Consider the following 19,660-nt stretch of genomic DNA (forward strand, 5'->3'; position numbering starts at 1 on the left):
ATGTACAGGGTCAAAAATCAAAGTGAGTCTAATGTACAGGGTCAAATGTCAAGGTGAGTCTAATGTACAGGGTTTAATGTCAAGGTGAGTCTAATGTACAAGGTCAAATGTCAAGGTGAGTCTAATGTACAAGGTCAAATGTCAAGGTGAGTCTAATGTACAAGGTCAAATGACAAGGTGAGTCTAATGTACAAGGTCAAATGTCAAGGCGAGTCTAATGTACAAGGTCAAATAGCAAGGTGAGTCTAATGTACAAGGTCAAATGTCAAGGTGAGTCTAATGTACAAGGTCAAATGTCAAGGTGAGTCTAATTCAAAAGGTCAAATGACAAGGTGAGTCTAATAAGGGGTTATTTGAAGGTCAGTTGTCAAATAAAGGTCAAGGTAAGTACTGCATTGTGTCAAATATCTTATGTCAAGTCTGAGTCTAGTGTCCAGGTGATCACGAGATGTTAGCAGTTAATTATCAGCGGTCAAATGTAAAATTGAATAAAGGTCAAGGTCATTGTACAAACCAAGTCTATCACTTGGGTCATATTAAAACCCAAAACAAATTCGTCAAAGGTGAGATGTATAGGCTTGGCATGTTGGAGGCAGATTATTGGCCGGCTGTACTCATGTATCATATTTAGCCTTGAAAGTCATAAGATAGAATCAGTCCAACAGATGAAACATTAAACATAAGAATTGTTTTGAATAAAATTCTTGTTGTACATTTTTACCAAAAAAGGCTTTCTGAGATGGTCCCTTTTGATTGTATGTTTGTTCTGTTTTGCAGATTGTGGATTTGAAGCTCACAAAAAGTGTTCTGAGAAGGTCCCTAATGACTGCATGCCAGACATTAAGTTTGTGAAGAACTTATATGGAGCTGATCTCACTACAGTGGTCAAGGCGAGGAATACACCCATCCCTGTCGTCGTGGAAAAGTGTATAAAAGAGATAGAGTCTCGAGGTAATTGTCTGCCCTTGGCTTCCTTTGTAGTAAATCTCATTGGTGCAGATATCATGATTTCTGAGAAAAAAATCAGATGTAAATAAATCTTTTTATATATCAAACAGAAAGGAAATGTCTGCAAGATGCAATGATTTTTCATTTAATAACGAAACGGCCCTATTGCTTTGTGGGGAAAGGGAAGTAACTCAACATTTCTGATCATCAAATTTTTCATGAATTTACAAATATACTCTACCTTAGAGGTTATTTTTTTCATGAAAAAAGAATCTGCATATGAGTTGTTTTTGGTAACATGTGTAAACCCACTGTGTCTGCCTCTAGGTCTGGAGTCTGAGGGACTCTACAGAATAGCAGGCCTACATGACGAAGTGGAAGGCATCAGGATGGCGTTTGATAAAGGTCGAGTATAATATCTTCTTTTTATATTGTCACCATTTGTCCTGTATAATTTTGGCTTTTTAAAGGGGATGGGTTTTGTGTTATACATCGTATTTCAAGGGAGACATATTAAAAAGTTGTAAGTATTTACACGGAAAAGGGACTTTGAAATATCTTAGCAGTAAATCTTGAATATTGCTACAACTGTGTAAAATAATTGAATTATTGACTATTACGGGTAATTATGCAATTAACAGTTAATTGCAAGGACCTCAAATATTCGAAAGATTTGTCTTATGTACATGTAAATACTATTGCTTAGTTGGGACAAATTTTGTCCACAGGCTGAAGCTGAAATTAAGTTAGGGTGCTGTGCCTTGTAAATAAACGTTGTTGATGCGGTGTTTTGTAGACGGAGAGAACACGGACATCAGTGTCAATAGATACGATGACATCAACAGTATCACAAGTGTGCTGAAGCTGTACTTCCGACTCCTCCCCATACCACTGCTCACCTTCGACGCCTATAAGTTTATAATTGATGCCATAAGTAAGTGTACCACTGATTCTGTACTTCGTCATGTTACTAAGCCCGAAAGTAAGTCTTACAGAATTTGTCTTGAATCATCTTACAAGGGTCATATAATTTACTATAACAGATTTTTTTTCTCTGAATCTACTGGAGAGAAATTTCTACTACGTCAAAACGTCACACCTTGAATCAGATTTGCAGTGATTATATATATGCTGTGCTTGACTATATATAATCTTAGATTACAGTTATCTACAGGACTTACATCGGCAATTAGTTTACATAATTCGCATATTGGGTCCAAACTTACAGAAAAGATACTCATAGCGAAAATGAATTCTTTGTGAAATGTACCCCCTGTAGAGTGGTAAAAGTGGTGTATATACAGTGTACCATTATAAAGTTGACTACTGTGGAGCATGGTTCATTTGAATGCTAGGTTTTCAGCTCTGTTTGATAATAATATATATAGGATCTTAAAAGAGTTTTCATTTCATCTGAGATTTTATGAAACGAGTCTTAGTAGTTATTATTTTTGCGAGCCTTATCGAGCAAATATCAAAACTTCGAGATGAGTTTCATAAAAGCTCATATGAAATGAAAACAAATTTAAGATACATTTTATCACATAACTCAGAAAACTTACATTTTGACAGGTTTTAAAGCCCAAACGGAGACAGACATTTTGTTGCGCCATTCACAATTTATGACGTCATGTCATTATCCATATTATGACGTAAAAGTATTACACGGGCGAATTCACTGGATAACAGGCCGATAATGTGATAAATATATATATCTAGACGAGACTGCCAAGACTGTTGTAAGCTGTACATGTTGGTCCTAGCAATCACATACTGCCAGCTTTTTTAAATTTCCATACGGGAGATAACGCATGGTCAAAATTACAAACATCAATAAGATGGGTGTGTATATATCCCTAGGGACAAAATAACACTATAAAATGGCATCTTTTGAACAACACTTTCCCATGAAATCATCAGATGTTAGAGAATCCGAATACTTTAACAGATTCAGGGGTTGAAAATGCTCAATTTTAGGGTTTAAAATCAGATGCTTCCAATATAGGGAGAGTTGGCAAGTTTGCAAACATCTTTTTTAAAAAAAAACACCTCATGAATATCAAAATGTTCAGAGATCAAAGATCACATAAATAGACAACAACCAATCATATAGATCGACAACCAAACATTTTAGCTTTAATAAAAATATTAGTACGCTGGTAACCTTGTGTTTGAAGTTTTAATTATAAGAGTTTTCCAGATTATCTCGATTTCTGAGATCACACGGTAAGAAATAGTAAGAAATAATTACCACAATTTTCATCTTTTCCCCATAATCAATATAATCTGTGTAAGTTTTGTATTAATTTCAGAAAAATTAAGGCCCTTGTTATTTTTGTGTTGTAGAGCGTGAAGATATCCGTTCAAGGGAGCTAATCGTCAAGCTGAAGGAGGGACTATCCATATTACCCCCCGCCCACTACCAGACACTTAAATACCTCCTAGCACATCTAATCCGGTGAGTAACAGGTCCCTAATTATCAGGTCCTCATTTCACTATACTCCTCCTCTTTGTGTAATATTTGTATCACATACTCTAACTTGTCCGTGACATGGGTTGTTTTGCATGTGTGATACTGTTAGCTGTTTACAGGCCATATCCCGGACCAATCCATATCTGCCTGGCTTGCACCATATCCATTTAACTTCCGGTCAAGACTTTCCAAAAACAAAATCACGTGTCAGATTGTTGGAATACATGCTGAATATCCATCTGTATCTAAGGTAGAATGTGATTATAGTTCAGCTCATGAAATATTAACTTCCTGTGTGTTTATTTATTATTATGCCCCTGGCATAAAATGGGGGGGGATATAGTGTTGCTCAGGTCCGTCGTGTCACGTCGTGTCCCGCCCCGTCCCATCCATAGGCGGGGGCATTTATGTCTTACAGACATTTTCTAGTTGCTTATAATTTTGATGTTATATGATAGAAGGGTTACCATATGACCTTTACCATATCCTACGTCAGTATCTGTCCTCGACCCATATCAGCCTTTGGGCCTCTGGTCCCTTGGTCTTATAAGGGAGTCTCGGGCTGATCATACGGAGTAGCCTCTGTTAATGGTCGTCGGATCATACGGAGTAGGCTATGGTAACGGTCGGCTGATCATACGGAGTAGGCTATGGTAACGGTCGGCTGATCATAGGGAGTAGGCTATGGTAACAGTCGGCTGATCATACGGAGTAGGCTATGGTAATGGTCAGCTGATCATACGGAGTAGGCTATGGTACAGTCGGCTGATCATACAGAGTAGGCTTTGGTAATGGACGGCTGATCATACAGAGTAGGCTATGGTAAAGGTCAGCTGATCATACAGAGTAGGCTATGGTAATGGTAGTAGGCTATGGTAACGGTCGGCTGATCATACGGAGTAGGCTATGGTACAGTCGGCTGATCATACAGAGTAGGCTATGGTAATGGTCGGCTGATCATACAGAGTAGGCTATGGTAACAGTCAGCTGATCATACGGCGGAGGCTCTGGTACAGTCGGCTGATCATACAGAGTAGGCTATGGGAACGGTCAGCTGATCATACAGAGTAGGCTATGGTAACAGTCGGCTGATCATACAGAGTAGGCTATGGTTATGGTCGGCTGATCATACAGAGTAGGCTATGGTACAGTCAGCTGATTATACAGAGTAGGCTATGGTAACGGTCAGCTGATCATACAAAGTAGGCTATGGTAACGGTCGGCTGATCATACAGAGTAGGCTATGGTAACAGTCAGCTGATCATACGGAGGAGGCTATGGTACAGTCGGCTGATCATACAGAGTAGGCTATGGTACAGTCGGCTGATCATATGGAGTAGGCTATGGTAACGGTCAGCTGATCATACAGAGTAGACTATGGTAACGGTCAGCTGATCATACAGAGTAGGCTATGGTAAAGGTCCGCTGATCATGCGGAGTAGGCTATGGTAATGGTCAGCTTATCATACAGAGTAGGCTATGGAAACAGTCAGCTGATCATACGGAGGAGGCTATGGTACAGGTCGGCTGATCATACAGAGTAGGTTATGGTAAAGGTCCGCTGATCATACGGGGTAGGCTATGGTAATGGTCAGCTAATCATACAGAGTAGGCTATGGTAAAGGTCCGTTGATCATACGGAGTAGGCTATGGTAATGGACAGCTGATCATACAGAGTAGGCTCTGGTAATGGTCAGTTGATCATCCAGAGTAGGCTATGGTAATGGTCACCTGATCATACCGAGTAGGCTATGGTACAGTCGGCTGCTCATACAGAGTAGGCTATGGTAATGGTCGGCTCATCATTCGAGGTAGGCTATGGTAACGGTCAACTGATCATACGGAGTAGGCTATGGTAATGGTCAGCTTATGGTGCAGGGTAGGCTATGGAACAGCTGATCATACAGAGTAGGCTTTGGTACAGTCAGCTGATCATACAGAGTAGGCTGTGGTAATGGTCAGTTGATCATACAGAGAAGGCTATGGTACAGTCGGCTGATAATACAGAGTAGGCTATGGTACAGTCGGATGATCCTACAGAGTAGGCTATGGTACAGTCAGCTGATTATACAGAGTAGGCTATGGTAACAGTCGGCTGATCATACAGAGTAGGTTATGGTAAAGGTCCGCTGATCATACGGAGTAGGATATGGTAATGGTCAGCTGATCATGCAGAGTAGGCTATGGTAAAGGTCCGTTGATCATACGGAGTAGGCTATGGTAACGGTCGGCTGATCATACAGAGTCGGCTATGGTAACGGTCGGCTGATCATACAGAGTCGGCTATGGTAACGGTCGGCTGATCATACAGAGGAGGCTATGGAACAGCTGATCATACAGTGTAGGCTATGGTAACGGTCAGCTAATCATACAGAGAAGGCTATGGATCATACAGAGTAGGCTATGGTAGCGGTCGGCTGATCATACAGAGTAGGCTTTGGTACAGTCAGCTGATCATACAGAGTAGGTTATGGTAAAGGTCCGCTGATCATACGGGGTAGGCTATGGTAATGGTCAGCTGATCATACAGAGTAGGCTATGGAACAGCTGATCATACAGAGTAGGCTATGGTAACGGTCAGCTGATCATATGGAGTAGGCTATGGTAATGGTCGGCTGATCATTCGAGGTAGGCTATGGTAACGGTCAACTGATCATACGGAGTAGGCTATGGTTACGGTCAGCTGATCATACAGAGTAGGCTATGGTAACGGTCAGCTAATCATACAGAGAAGGCTATGGTAATGGTCGGCTGATCATACGGAGTAGGCTATGGTAACGGTCAGCTGATCATACAGAGTAGGCTATGGTAACGGTCAGCTGATCATAGGGAGTAGGCTTTGGTAATGGTCAGCTGATCATACGGAGTAGGCTATGGTAACGGTCAGCTGATCATACGGAGTAGGCTATGGTTACGGTCAGCTTATCATACAGAGTAGGCTATGGTAACGGTCAGCTAATCATACAGAGTAGGCTATGGTAATGGTCAGCTAATCATAGGGAGTAGGCTATGGTAATGGTCAGCTGATCATATGGAGTAGGCTATGGTAATGGTCTGCTGATCATCCGAGGTAGGCTATGGTAACGGTCAACCGATCATACGGAGTAGGCTATGGTTACGGTCAGCTTATCATACAGAGTAGGCTATGGTAACGGTCAGCTAATCATACAGAGAAGGCTATGGTAATGGTCGGCTGATCTTACGGAGTAGGCTATGGTAACGGTCAGCTGATCATACGGAGTAGGCTATGGTAATGGTCAGCTGATCATACTGAGTAGGCTATGGTAATGGTCAGCTGATCATACGGAGTAGGCTATGGTTACGGTCAGCTTATCATACAGAGTAGGCTATGGTAACGGTCAGCTGATCATAGGGAGCAGGCTTTGGTAATGGTCAGCTGATCATACGGAGTAGCCTATGGTAACGGTCAGCTGATCATACAGAGTAGGCTATGGTAACGGTCGGCTGCTCATACAGAGTAGGCTATGGTAACGGTCGGCTGCTCATACAGAGTAGGCTATGGTAACGGTCGGCTGCTCATACAGAGTAGGCTATGGTAACGGTCGGCTGCTCATACAGAGTAGGCTATGGTAACGGTCGGCTGCTCATACAGAGTAGGCTATGGTAACGGTCGGCTGCTCATACAGAGTAGGCTATGGTAACGGTCGGCTGATCATACAGAGTAGGCTATGGTAACGGTCGGCTGCTCATACAGAGTAGGCTATGGTAACGGTCGGCTGCTCATACAGAGTAGGCTATGGTAACGGTCGGCTGATCATACAGAGTAGGCTATGGTAACGGTCGGCTGATCATGTATGTTGTGTGTAAGTTTGGGTTATTTTTCAGGAAAAAAAAGAAGTACTCCGCTCTTAATTATAATCTTTTGTTGTCTGTTTTTAGAGTATCAGATAAGAAGTCCAAGAATATGATGGGGAGTGACAACTTGTCTATAGTGTTCGCTCCAACCCTGATGCGGAGTCCCGATGCCAACCCCATGATCAGTCTTATGGCCGCCCAGTTTGAACAGAAATGTGTGGAACTCTTGCTGAATAACTATCGGGAACTGTTTTCCAGAATGAGCACACAAATCAGTGTTGACATACCAAGAGTCGATCCGTCTCGTCTGGTAGACCATGTGTGATGAATACTCAAGAAGCTTGGAATTGTATATTATTGCAATACATATATATGACTCAGAAGACTTTTATCAGTGCAAGAGTTTCATTGGGTCGGACAAAGTTTTATCAGTGCAAGAGTTTATGTGATGCAGATGTATTTCTCCGAATGTAAAGAATGATGCAGTGAACATTATTATGTAGAAATTTTTATTATAATCATGTTTGTAAACTGTTTTCAAAATCACACACATACATCATTACATTCATGTTTCATAAGCTGTAGCAGGCTTTTATAACTGTATTATGGCAAATATTTGACGCAGCTCAACATTGGAACCTCCGCCCTTTGTTAGTAATGAGGACAAGGTTGTACTGTCATAGAATATGGGTACACCGACAGCTTGCTACATATTCTAGTACATCAGTATTGAAGAGAGAATCTAACACTGGGTGAATGTTACCGTCGGGGGGCGAATATTTCACTGGACAGCTGTATACAGTATTTATTGAAAGTATTGACTATTTAACGCTCTAATCAGAAGTTTTAGATTATCCATGTAGCTACTGTTTCACCTGTATTAGTACATGGAATGATACATTCTCTGATGCTAGGCGAATAACTATGTGTGAACTTTGTCATTTTCCCTAGCATGAAAAGACATTTTCATTATTCTGTTGTTCAGTTTCATGTAATGTACTAATGCAATTATTGCCTCTTGTTGAGGAATCTTTGGGTATGGGTAGTAACGGTTCCTTCTCTTCAACACAGACACTATATAATAACTAATATCATAGTTCACTCATCAGAAGGTAATATTGAATTAGTAGTGTTTGGGAAAAAGTCAGCATCATCAGGTATACTTATAGTATACTTGCCAATTTCTTTAAATTTCCATGGGGGAGATTACAGGAAAATTAACACTTTTAAATTGCATCAATTGAGCTGTTGCTTCAAGTACAATTGTCAAATCTTAGAAAAAAGAAATATTTTAGCCGATTCACCGATTGAAAATACTCAATTTTAGGCTCCAAAATCGGGAGTCTCCATCCTAAATAGGGAGAGTTTGCAAGTATGCTTATTATACCTCTAATACTAATCTTCACCTCTAGCGATGTGTGTGATTTTAGCATTTATATGCTGAAGCTAAAATGTCCTGTGTTGGCTTTCAATTTTGCAAGCTTTGAACATTTGTGTTAATTTGACAAGATGTGGAATTTGTAATTCTACTGCTGATTAATAAAGACACAATCAAACTTAAAACAGCTCCAAACAATCGTGTCCTTGAGAGAACAATTGGACAAATATGTATTTCTGAAGTTCAATGATTTACAGTTCATCTTTATACATATCTTGTATGATATGAAGTTTAATCTAATCACAGGGTTGAAAAGTTAAAATATATTAGTAGATTCAAATCACGACCTACATTTCTGGGATTACCTCTCCAGATAGAGATCAAAGGTTATCATCCATTGTTTTCCATTCTCTAAACCAAGTCTTGTGTTAGTTAGTCTCACATATTGTGTATTTTATAAAACCCCACGGTACATGTAGACGACTACCTAGGTCTTACTGTTAACATTTATGGGTAAATCAGACAGTGGTAATCTAAATCCATTTAAAAAAAAATGCATACAAAGTCAAAGTTCCTCCCAGTCTCAAGAGATGAGATACAAACTGTAAGAGTGTTAAATATTTTTTTATCAAATTTCTTTTATTTTGTGGATCCAAAATTTTCTCTGAAAAATGTCCATTTGATATTGTTAAAATGGACCATTTCTCTCAATTTAAACAATGATTCAAAGAAAGTAAGATTGTGTGAATTATCAGTTCTTTGTACATTTCTTACAAATAGAACCAGACAGAAAAACACCCTCTTTAGAATTTGAGAAATTGTGTTTGTATACCCAGGAACCTAGATGTTAGAATCAAATTAAGGTTTAGCATGTAAAGTTAGCGTATGATAAAGTTGTTTTTCTTAAAGTGATAAATATATGAAGGAATCTAAGTCCGTATGTAGTTTGTATGGGAGACTATACAATGTCTGGTCCAGTGTGTGTGACCATCACAACAATGACAGAAACAGATGTCAAGTTGTACAACGTCAGAGCTGTGTTGACAGGCGGTTCAAACCCAATCAATTACCAAATCACCAATCAATCAAACACCCAAGTCCTCTGGAAAGGATCCATCAATATGATGGGGAAAAAACCCATATAATCTGATTAAAAAAAACACTCATTTGCATACCGTGTTTAAATACAATTCATTGATGACCTGTTTGTTTGAACATATGACCAATCAAATTTCTGTTTCATAAATGAACCAATGAGGACAAACCACTGAGAATGCAATATACAAAAGTGACCTGAGTGAAAGGGCAGAGGTTTGAGATCAGGGTTTTCCTGAGAGTCAAAACATATCTCATTTACACCAGGGACTTGTAAACCTACGCAGAGTGTTAAATTTTGGGAGTCACAAAATGAACACACTTTGATGGTCGTCTGGAAGTGATGGAGTAATGTTTAAAGTCTGTCCAGGTTCTCTGCATCCCTGCTGAGTATAACACTGTAAAAGCTAGGACTGCACAAGACACAATATTCCTTCTGTGTACTATTTAGATGACATTCATTAGGTTGATGTCTTTTTCATAATTCGGTCACAATATTCACGTCGCAAGTGCAATAAAACTTGAAACTTTTCCCCAAGAAACTTTGGAATGATTGAAAATGTCCTATTGGAAAACAGTTGATAATTATGTTTAGATGAGTTGTTTTTCTATAGGTGTATAACATGTAGTATATATTGTTGGCTGAAAGTAGAACACGTATTTTTGCAATTTGATAATTTGCAATTTGATAAATCATTTATTCAGACCTCCTTGTTTTGTTATGTAGTTATATTTATTTTCCGTGTTTTAGAACAAGTTTTCAGTTTTTGTATGCGATGTTTAAATCAAGGTTTGCACCCTAGATTAATAGGTGCGACAGCCTCAGTAATCAAATTCACTTCCCGCCTATACAAACTGATCAAACTATTTACATTACATACATGTTAACCTTTGAAGATTTGTTAAATGTTTTCTCGAAAAAAAATCAAATCACTTTGATTCACCACCATCTAAACCTAAATTTTTTCTATACTCCGAGTAGTGTTTGTGATTTTACAGACTATAGTTGAATTCTGTAGTATAGGCTGTATGTCAATCAATGCTGTACACCTGCTTAATATTTGCTTATGAAAAAAGAAATCATGTATGATAATCAAAGGTACCTTGTTGCAAGATGTGTTTATATTCGCTTTATATATAGAAACTAAATCCATATATACATCGATCAAAGTTACCTGCTTGCTAAACCTTTTTATATTCACTTATGAAAAAGTGTCCATATATGTCAATCAAAATTATATGCTTGATAAATCTGGTTATGGTAGCTTACGGAATGGTTGTCCCGTGTATAAACTGTAGTGGCCACTTATTTCACCTCTACGGGTGTGTCTGTCTGGTTAGCTCAAGTTTAGTGGGGTGCAATTATATGTGTCAGTATCATATACTCCATACTTTTAGCTTTTTTTTCAGAGATGTCAAATGGCATTAACTAGTGCTTTACTAAAATTGTGAATTTCTTGACCCTGGGGTCTCACGTTTTCCCCTGGGGAGTGGGTAAACTTTACTATAGTTTATATAGGGAAATCACATTTTGGACCAACATTTGTTTAATTGCCATTGGAAGTAATTCAATTTAGGTTAGCATGATCAGTATTGGGTAGCAGTTTGATAGTATGCGCATATCAGCCCTGACTGACCCCCCGGGGCTAATGGGTGGGTGGGGCCAAAAAGGGTTGAATTGACTGAAATTTCAAAAATCTTCTTCTCAAGACCCAGATATGGTAGAATCAAATACTCTTCATAGATGGAAGGGTCTTAAGGTGCTTTACCAAAATTGTGAATTTCNTATGGTTTATAATGGCAAATGATACTTTGAATATTACATGTTGATAACTTGATTGGAATTATAACCCTAAGTTGACAGTTTGATACTTTGTAAATTTTGAGCCATCCCTACCCCCAAGGGCTGTAGGGTGGGGCCCAATGGAGTCTGTGTGCTAAAATAAAATTTCTTCATTTTCCTTGTTTAGAATCAGAGGTGCTAGTTTCAAATACTTTTCAGTCTTAAATCTGCATGCTAGATATTGAATAAGGTGGTTTTATTGTTTTTTGTCACTTTGAATAATATTTCTGTTCATGTTAAAAACAAAAATCAACTCTCTGTATAAATATATCAGGTGACCGTTAAGGCCCATGGGCCTCTTGTTAAATGATAACTTACAGCATTTGCAGATTTACTGCGAATACATTTACAACTTCATCTTTATTCCTTTAAAATTGAATATAAGTTCTAACAGTGTTTTTTTTTTATAACTCAAAGCATTAAACACATAAACTTAGTGTACACTATTGCCATGCTTTCCATTAAACACATTAACTCAGTGTACACTATTGCCATGCTTTCCATTAAACACATGAACTCAGTGTACACTATTGCCTTGCTTTCCATTAAATACATCACATCTTGTTCATTTCATTCATCATTTCATGGAAGTTGTGTAGAATTATTAGATGTAACCATTTCATTTTATTACAGTATTTAATTGATAAAACATGTTATTGTGGACAGATCTATATTTTATGGTTATCATTTAAGCTAGCAATAACTTACATGTATCAATGGATTTGTTCGTTTTAGTGTTTATTGTTTATTGCGAGTTAAATTTACTGTATTCTACCAGTGGTTAGCCCGATGCCCCGATATAGTTCCCTTCTACAACCAAACGGAAACCCCTTTCCTAACCTGCATCTTTTGATCAAATAAACCTGTTCTTAATCTATCGGTTTGGAGTTAGGTGTTTGGAGAAGATTTTATATGAGTAACCTCCCTTCACAGACTCCGTGAGTTATGTCCCTTGACATACTTCACGCGTTATGTCCCTTTGTGCTTGTCACTGGTAGAATGCTAAGTTATGGACGCTACTTATTGACTTGTTTATGTGGGGGTGTCATTAGAGTATCGTGAATGTTGATATTGTTCTCAGATCTGTCAATAAACTTATATGTTCTTCAGAGACGTGATAACATTGGTTTGTTGTCTTTATACCCAAGTCAGGAGGAGACGTGATGACATGGTTTGTTGTCTTTATACCAAAGTTAGGAGGAGACGTGATGACACGGTTTGTTGACTTTATACCCAAGTTAGGAGGAGACGTGATGACATAGTTTGTTGTCTTTATACCCAAGTTAGGAGGAGACGTGATGACATGGTTTGTTGTCTTTATACCCAAGTTAGGAGATGTGATTACATGGTTTGCTAGCTTTATACCCAAGTTAGGAGGAGACGTGATTACATGGTTTGTTGTCTTTATACCCAAGTTAGGAGGAGACGTGATTACATTGGTTTGTTGTCTTGATAACCAAGTTAGGAGGAGACGTGATGACATGGTTTGTTGTCTTTATACCCAAGTTAGGAGGAGACGTGATTACATGGTTTGCTAGCTTTATACCCAAGTTAGGAGGAGACGTGATTACATGGTTTGCTAGCTTTATACTCAAGTTAGGAGGAGACGTGATGACATGGTTTGCTAGCTTTATACCCAAGTTAGGAGGAGACGTGATTACATTGGTTTGTTGTCTTTATACCCAAGTTAGCATGAGACATGATTGTATATTCGTGATACATACATGTCAACTTTCAGAAATTCAAATGGGGAAGAAAAGTGTGGGAGCAACATTTTTGACATTCAATATGAATTAAAATAAGAAACAACATATTGGTTCTTGGAAATAGAAAGATGATGTAACGGGAGATGTTAAACGCACGGCCAGACTTGGATTCAAACTCGGAACCCTACAAACTAGACCGACACTCTATCATCAACTGAGCCACCTAATCACTTGTGAACAACCCGGTCCTGTTCCACTCCAGTACTACGACAGAAATATAAACAATGGGCATGACGTACCATAACCTTCACTTATTAACCCTTTCACCACTGTAGACTATAATGGACTCATCCAGATGAATGTATGGTACAGTCTACTAAAGTTAACTAGGGGTGAAAGGGTTAAATGCAAACAAACAAATGTAAATAGGCAATCACAACACCTCCAAATGACATTCTAGCGGACAAAGCAACTATAAAAGCTTAAATACATTGCATTAATTGTCACAATATATAATAGCCTTGTCTTTCAAGAAATTTCATTGAAACATCCAGCAGCAATCATAACAAATATACTTAAATTCTGAACAAATTAATACTTAAATGGAATTAAAGATGTAGACATTTATAAAATAATATCGTTTCACGCCTCAAACAAGTACAAGTGTACAGCATTGACTAGCCAGATCAATGGTATCGGGAAATTAGATTAGATGCTATCTATGTCCGTGATGGTATTGATTAAATAATTTTACAGCTTTAAATAACAACTTGACACTAAACAACCTAATGTAACTTTAACAATAATATAACATTCTTACGTATCCATGTAATACACCAACTCTTAACAATAAAATATATCAAATGTTAACATTTACATAATGTCAATAATATGATCTGTATTGGTGAAAATAAAGATAAACATATTTTACTCTATATTAATTTAAGTATAGATCTGTTTCAAGTGTCCCTATATATAGCTATCTGAGGTTCAGCGGTTGCCAATCTGTGGTTCGTAAACCCATATTGATGTGATGGCCATTACAGGAAAACTTGCAGGAGTTTTGCCCCAGGAATACCATGCTGAGCTGGAAGTGGAGCTTTCGGACTATTGTGTTACTCCTGGCAACGATCTTCCACGTTACATTCCTAGAAAGACTCGTTCGGTTTGGTTTGGTTTGGTTGTGCCTTACCTCCCATTAACAGCTATGGTGATGGAAGAAAACCAGAGTATCTGGAAAAACCACCGACAACAGCCAAGACAATGTAACACTGGTAATGCAGTGCTCTTCTTGCGACTGAAGAGACAAATAGAAGTCACCTATTAGGATATTTCCAATTCTCTCTCGCCTTCCTAGAACATTATCCTTGGTGTGAAAATAGAAATAGAAATCCAATTAACAATTTATTGACTGTATACCACGAGATGACCATCAAATAGCATATCACATGGTATAAAACACAGTCAATGCAAAAAGCATATCACATGGTATAAAACACAGTCAATGCAACTAACATATCACATGGTATACAACACAGTCAATACAACTAACATATCACATGGTATAAAACACCGTCAATGGAAATAGCATATCACATGGTATAAATCACAGTCAATGCAAATAGCATATCACATGGTATAAAACATAGTCAACGCAAATAGCATATCACAGGGTATAAAACACAGTCAATGCAAATAATATATTACATGGTATAAAACACAGTCAATGCAAATTGCATATCACATGGTATAAAACACAGTCAATGCAACGGACATATCACATGGGATAAAACACAGTCAATGCAAATAGCATATCCCATGGTATAAAACACAGTCAATGCAAATAACATATCACATGGTATAAAACACAGCCAATGCAAATGACATCTATTTAGTTGAAACACATGTAGATGTAACAACTATTTAGTTGAGTTATAAAACACAGTCAATGCAACTAACATATTACATGGTATAAAACAGTCAATGCAACTAACATATCACATGGTATAAAACCCAGTCAATGCAACTAACATATCACATGGTATAAAACCCAGTCAATGCAACTAATATATCACATGGTATACAACACAGTCAATGCAACTACCATATCACATGGTATACAACACAGTCAATGCAAATAGCATATCACACGGTATAAAACATAGTCAACGCAAATAGCATATCACAGGGTATAAAACACAGTCAATGCAAATAGCATATCCCATGGTATAAAACACAGTCAATGCAAAAAGCATATCGCATGGTATAAAACACAGTCAATGCAACTAGCATATCACATGGTATAAAACACAGTCAAGGCAAATAACATATCACCTGGTATACAACACAGTCAATGCAACTAACTTATCACATGGTATAAAACACAGTCAATGGAAATAGCATATCACATGGTATAAATCACAGTCAATGCAAATAGCATATCACATGGTATAAATCACAGTCAATGCAACTAACATATCACATGGCATAAAACACAGTCAATGCAACTAACATATAACATGGTATAAAACACAGTCAATGCAACTATCACATGGTATAAAACACAGTCAATGCAACGGACATATCACATGGGATAAAACACAGTCAATGCAAATAGCATATCCCATGGTATAAAACACAGTCAATGCAAAAAGCATATCGCATGGTATAAAACACAGTCAATGCAACTAATATATCACATGGTATAAAACACAGTCAATGCAACGGACATATCACATGGGATAAAACACAGTCAATGCAAATAACATATCACATGGTATAAAACACAGCCAATGCAAATGACATCTATTTAGTTGAAACACATGTAGATGTAACAACTATTTAGTTGAGTTATAAAACACAGTCAATGCAACTAACATATTACATGGTATAAAACAGTCAATGCAACTAACATATCACATGGCATAAAACACAGTCAATGCAACTAACATATCTCATGGTATAAATCACAGGCAATGCAAATAGCATATCACATGGTATAAAACCCAGTCAAGGCAAATAACATATCACATGGTATACAACACAGTCAATACAACTAACATATCACATGGTATAAAACACCGTCAATGGAAATAGCATATCACATGGTATAAATCACAGTCAATGCAAATAGCATATCACATGGGATAAAACACAGTCAAAGCAAATAGCATATCACATGGTATAAAACAGTCAATGCAACTAACATATCACATGGTATAAAACACACTCAATGCAAATAGCATATCACATGGTATAAAACATAGTCAACGCAAATAGCATATCACAGGGTTTAAAACACAGTCAATGCAAATAATATATTACATGGTATAAAACACAGTCAATGCAACTAACAGATCACATGGTATAAAACACAGTCAATGCAAAAAGCATATCACATGGTATAAACCACAGTCAATGCAAATAGCATATCACATGGGATAAAACACAGTCAAAGCAAATAGCATATCACATGGTATAAAACAGTCAATGCAACTAACATATCACATGGTATACAACACAGTCAATGCAAATAGCATATCACACGGTATAAAACATAGTCAACGCAAATAGCATATCACAGGGTATAAAACACAGTCAATGCAAATAATATATTACATGGTATAAAACACAGTCAATGCAAATAACATATCGCATGGTATAAAACACAGTCAATGCAACTATCACATGGTATAAAACACAGTCAATGCAACGGACATATCACATGGGATAAAACACAGTCAATGCAAATAACATATCACATGGTATAAAACACAGTCAATGCAAATGACATCTATTTAGTTGAAACACATGTAGATGTAACAACTATTTAGTTGAGTCTAGCAGCTATTAGTGTACTCCTCCGTTATTCTTCACGGAGCATGGGTAGAATGACTCCCAAACAGTCACAAGTCATACACAGAATCTATCCTGCTAATAAAAGGTGCAAGATTTTGTTGAAAAATATATATCTTAAAAATGTGTAATGTGAAGTTACATATTCTATGCTTTAATATTGACAATGAATACATTTTTAATAAAGCAGAGATCCCTAGTAAGATGAAGACATGTTTGAATTTCATACATTTTAATTAATCGGTTGTTTTTAAAATGGCCGTCACATATCTGTGGGAAAAGTGAAAGTAGATGTCTGATAGCAAATCCTCGATAAGCTTGGGAAGGTCCAGTCACGGTACATAGATCAGTCAGACGATAGATGCAGCTGTCATAAAAAACATCGGGCAGGCTGCTTCTCCGTGATACGCATCATCCTGAATATAAATTGCATTCAGGTTTATGTATCACAATCTGTGACGTTTCGATGACGAGCACATTATGAACTCTGTGTCCCTCATCGTACAAATGACCGGCAAAGCGTATGTACACTAAGGTGTAAAGTGTGTATGATTGATCATACACTTAAATAATATCAAATAGACGATTAGTTTTGGCCACGCTTTGTTTAATAGCTGGTCAGAGATGTGCTGATGGTCAGCTAACTACTTGTAACAGCTTCAATTCAGAACAATCCAAGGCGCAAGTTTACACTCCTTACATTCATCCTGTCTAACAAAAGATAAACGAGATGATGCCGATACCTTAACGCAAGTTTACACGGCTCCTTACAGCCATCCTGTCTAACAAAATATAAACGAGATGATGCCGATACCTTAACACAATGCAGAGAACAGCCCTAGCATGTACTGTACATCCAACGTCAACCCACTAAAACCCACGGAGATTTACTAGGTCCAGCGGTTCCAATGTTTCCAGGTTGTTAGTAGACATCCTTGGACCGCTAATGGATAAATCGGAACACTATGTCCGGAACTCAAATCCTCTATACCGGAAAGTATATCCACGATCACGATTCAAAAGATACATGAATTTCGTGTCACATAAAACGGTCACTCGCTTACACAAGCTTAACAATGCACTTAGAATCATTTGAAGCCTCTTAAGACGGATCCTGGTTAAGACCACAAATCTGCAGATCAGGACAACATGAATTTGCTGGAATTTGTAAGGCTGACAACAACATATGTCAGTCTCCGAGATAACATCTATCTGTAACGCTTCAGCACCACTATGGCCAGTCCAGTGTCTCCACTTGTGCCAATAGATCATTTGGAACAAAACTTAATTGGCACTGCCTCCAAAGAGTGCAAGCAAGGGTTATGGAAACATCACGAAAGGATCGCAAAAGGATTTTACCGTCAATATCAACACCGTAGACTCAACAAACAGCATCGATTTCACATGTAAAGAAGAAATCAACGGCATTATGACGTACCTGGTCATCCCCCTGGTAACGACAGATCCTGGTGCAAGAACACAGAACTATACAGGTTTTGGTCTGCAGAAAAAAAAGACGTAAGCGGACCTATATCTGACTTCTAATCCCACCATCCATCCTTACCCCAAGAAGTTGCAACAGGACAAAATACAAGAACAGAATTGCATCTACTGGACAAAGGAAATATGTACCTATTATGGACGGAACGAAGGAGAAGACAAGGGACCGTCTCCCGGGGCACTCCAGTGATCTCTGAAACCACGTGTTGGGGTTTCGCATATCTGACACCTTTAATCTAGGACAGTTAGCCTTATACCATTTGTTTCATTTGACAACAGCTTAGGTCATAAGTCGGTCTTTAGAGTAAATGGGGTCAGTCAAACCCAAGAAAGTTTTATGTCACTGAAAGAATGACACTCCACGCGGTCATTATGCTGACAACGGACTTGCAAGAGATACCTTGGGAAACAGATAACATTGGAGAGAAATAGAAAAGATATTTAGCTAAATTATATATCTTTGTATTTATGGTGGAACATCTAGCTCAGGATGTGTGAATGGGGTGGGGGGGGGGTTATTGTTTACGGAAAGTGCTGACGATTCCTATAGTTGTTGCATTTCATTTCGCCCAATGAAATGCACAAGCATCATTATTGGAAATATATAGACCGAACACTTGAGTCCCTTTTAACATATTTATGTCCAATTGAAACATTACAATATACTATGATCTGCTTTTAGAGAATCAAGTGTTCGGTCCATGAACTGTCGAAAGTCCTGGAGCGGGTTAGTCATTTTCAGAAGCAGGGCGTTGATCAACTTACATCACTTCTACATTTTTCTTTTCCTATCCTATAACGGAACTGGTCTGACAAGGATTTTAGCAACTGTACCGTATATATGACAGTGACCGACCACGCTTTCTATCCGTACCGTAGATAAGACATTCTGTTTGTACCATGCACTCCTACACAGTCGACTGTCCTGTAGTTGTCTGTGTAATCTACCCACGTCCCGATGCTTTATCAGGGTAACTACGGTCTGTACGCGTTATCTCCTCACTACCGGTCGATATGGAGTAGGCGAGTTTGTAGAGTAGTTGGA

General features: G+C 38.1%; 1 protein-coding gene across 7 annotated transcripts in view; it reads left to right on the top strand.

Moving 5' to 3' along the window:
• Window positions 1-9,890, top strand: part of LOC110452759 (N-chimaerin-like) — an 88,882-nt gene extending 78,992 nt beyond the window's left edge. For all 7 annotated transcript variants that reach the window (XM_021501426.1, XM_021501433.1, XM_021501427.1 and 4 more), the window contains 5 exons: window positions 778-951; window positions 1,276-1,353; window positions 1,745-1,882; window positions 3,295-3,406; window positions 7,323-9,890. In XM_021501426.1, the coding sequence (XP_021357101.1) occupies window positions 778-951; window positions 1,276-1,353; window positions 1,745-1,882; window positions 3,295-3,406; window positions 7,323-7,563 (743 nt within the window). In that variant the 3' untranslated portion in view covers window positions 7,564-9,890. The remainder of the gene's footprint in view (window positions 1-777; window positions 952-1,275; window positions 1,354-1,744; window positions 1,883-3,294; window positions 3,407-7,322) is intronic.
• The last annotated feature ends 9,770 nt before the right edge of the window (window positions 9,891-19,660 follow it).

Source organism: Mizuhopecten yessoensis, unplaced genomic scaffold, assembly GCF_002113885.1.
Source record: "Mizuhopecten yessoensis strain PY_sf001 unplaced genomic scaffold, ASM211388v2 scaffold6863, whole genome shotgun sequence".
NCBI classification, from domain to species: domain Eukaryota; kingdom Metazoa; phylum Mollusca; class Bivalvia; order Pectinida; family Pectinidae; genus Mizuhopecten; species Mizuhopecten yessoensis.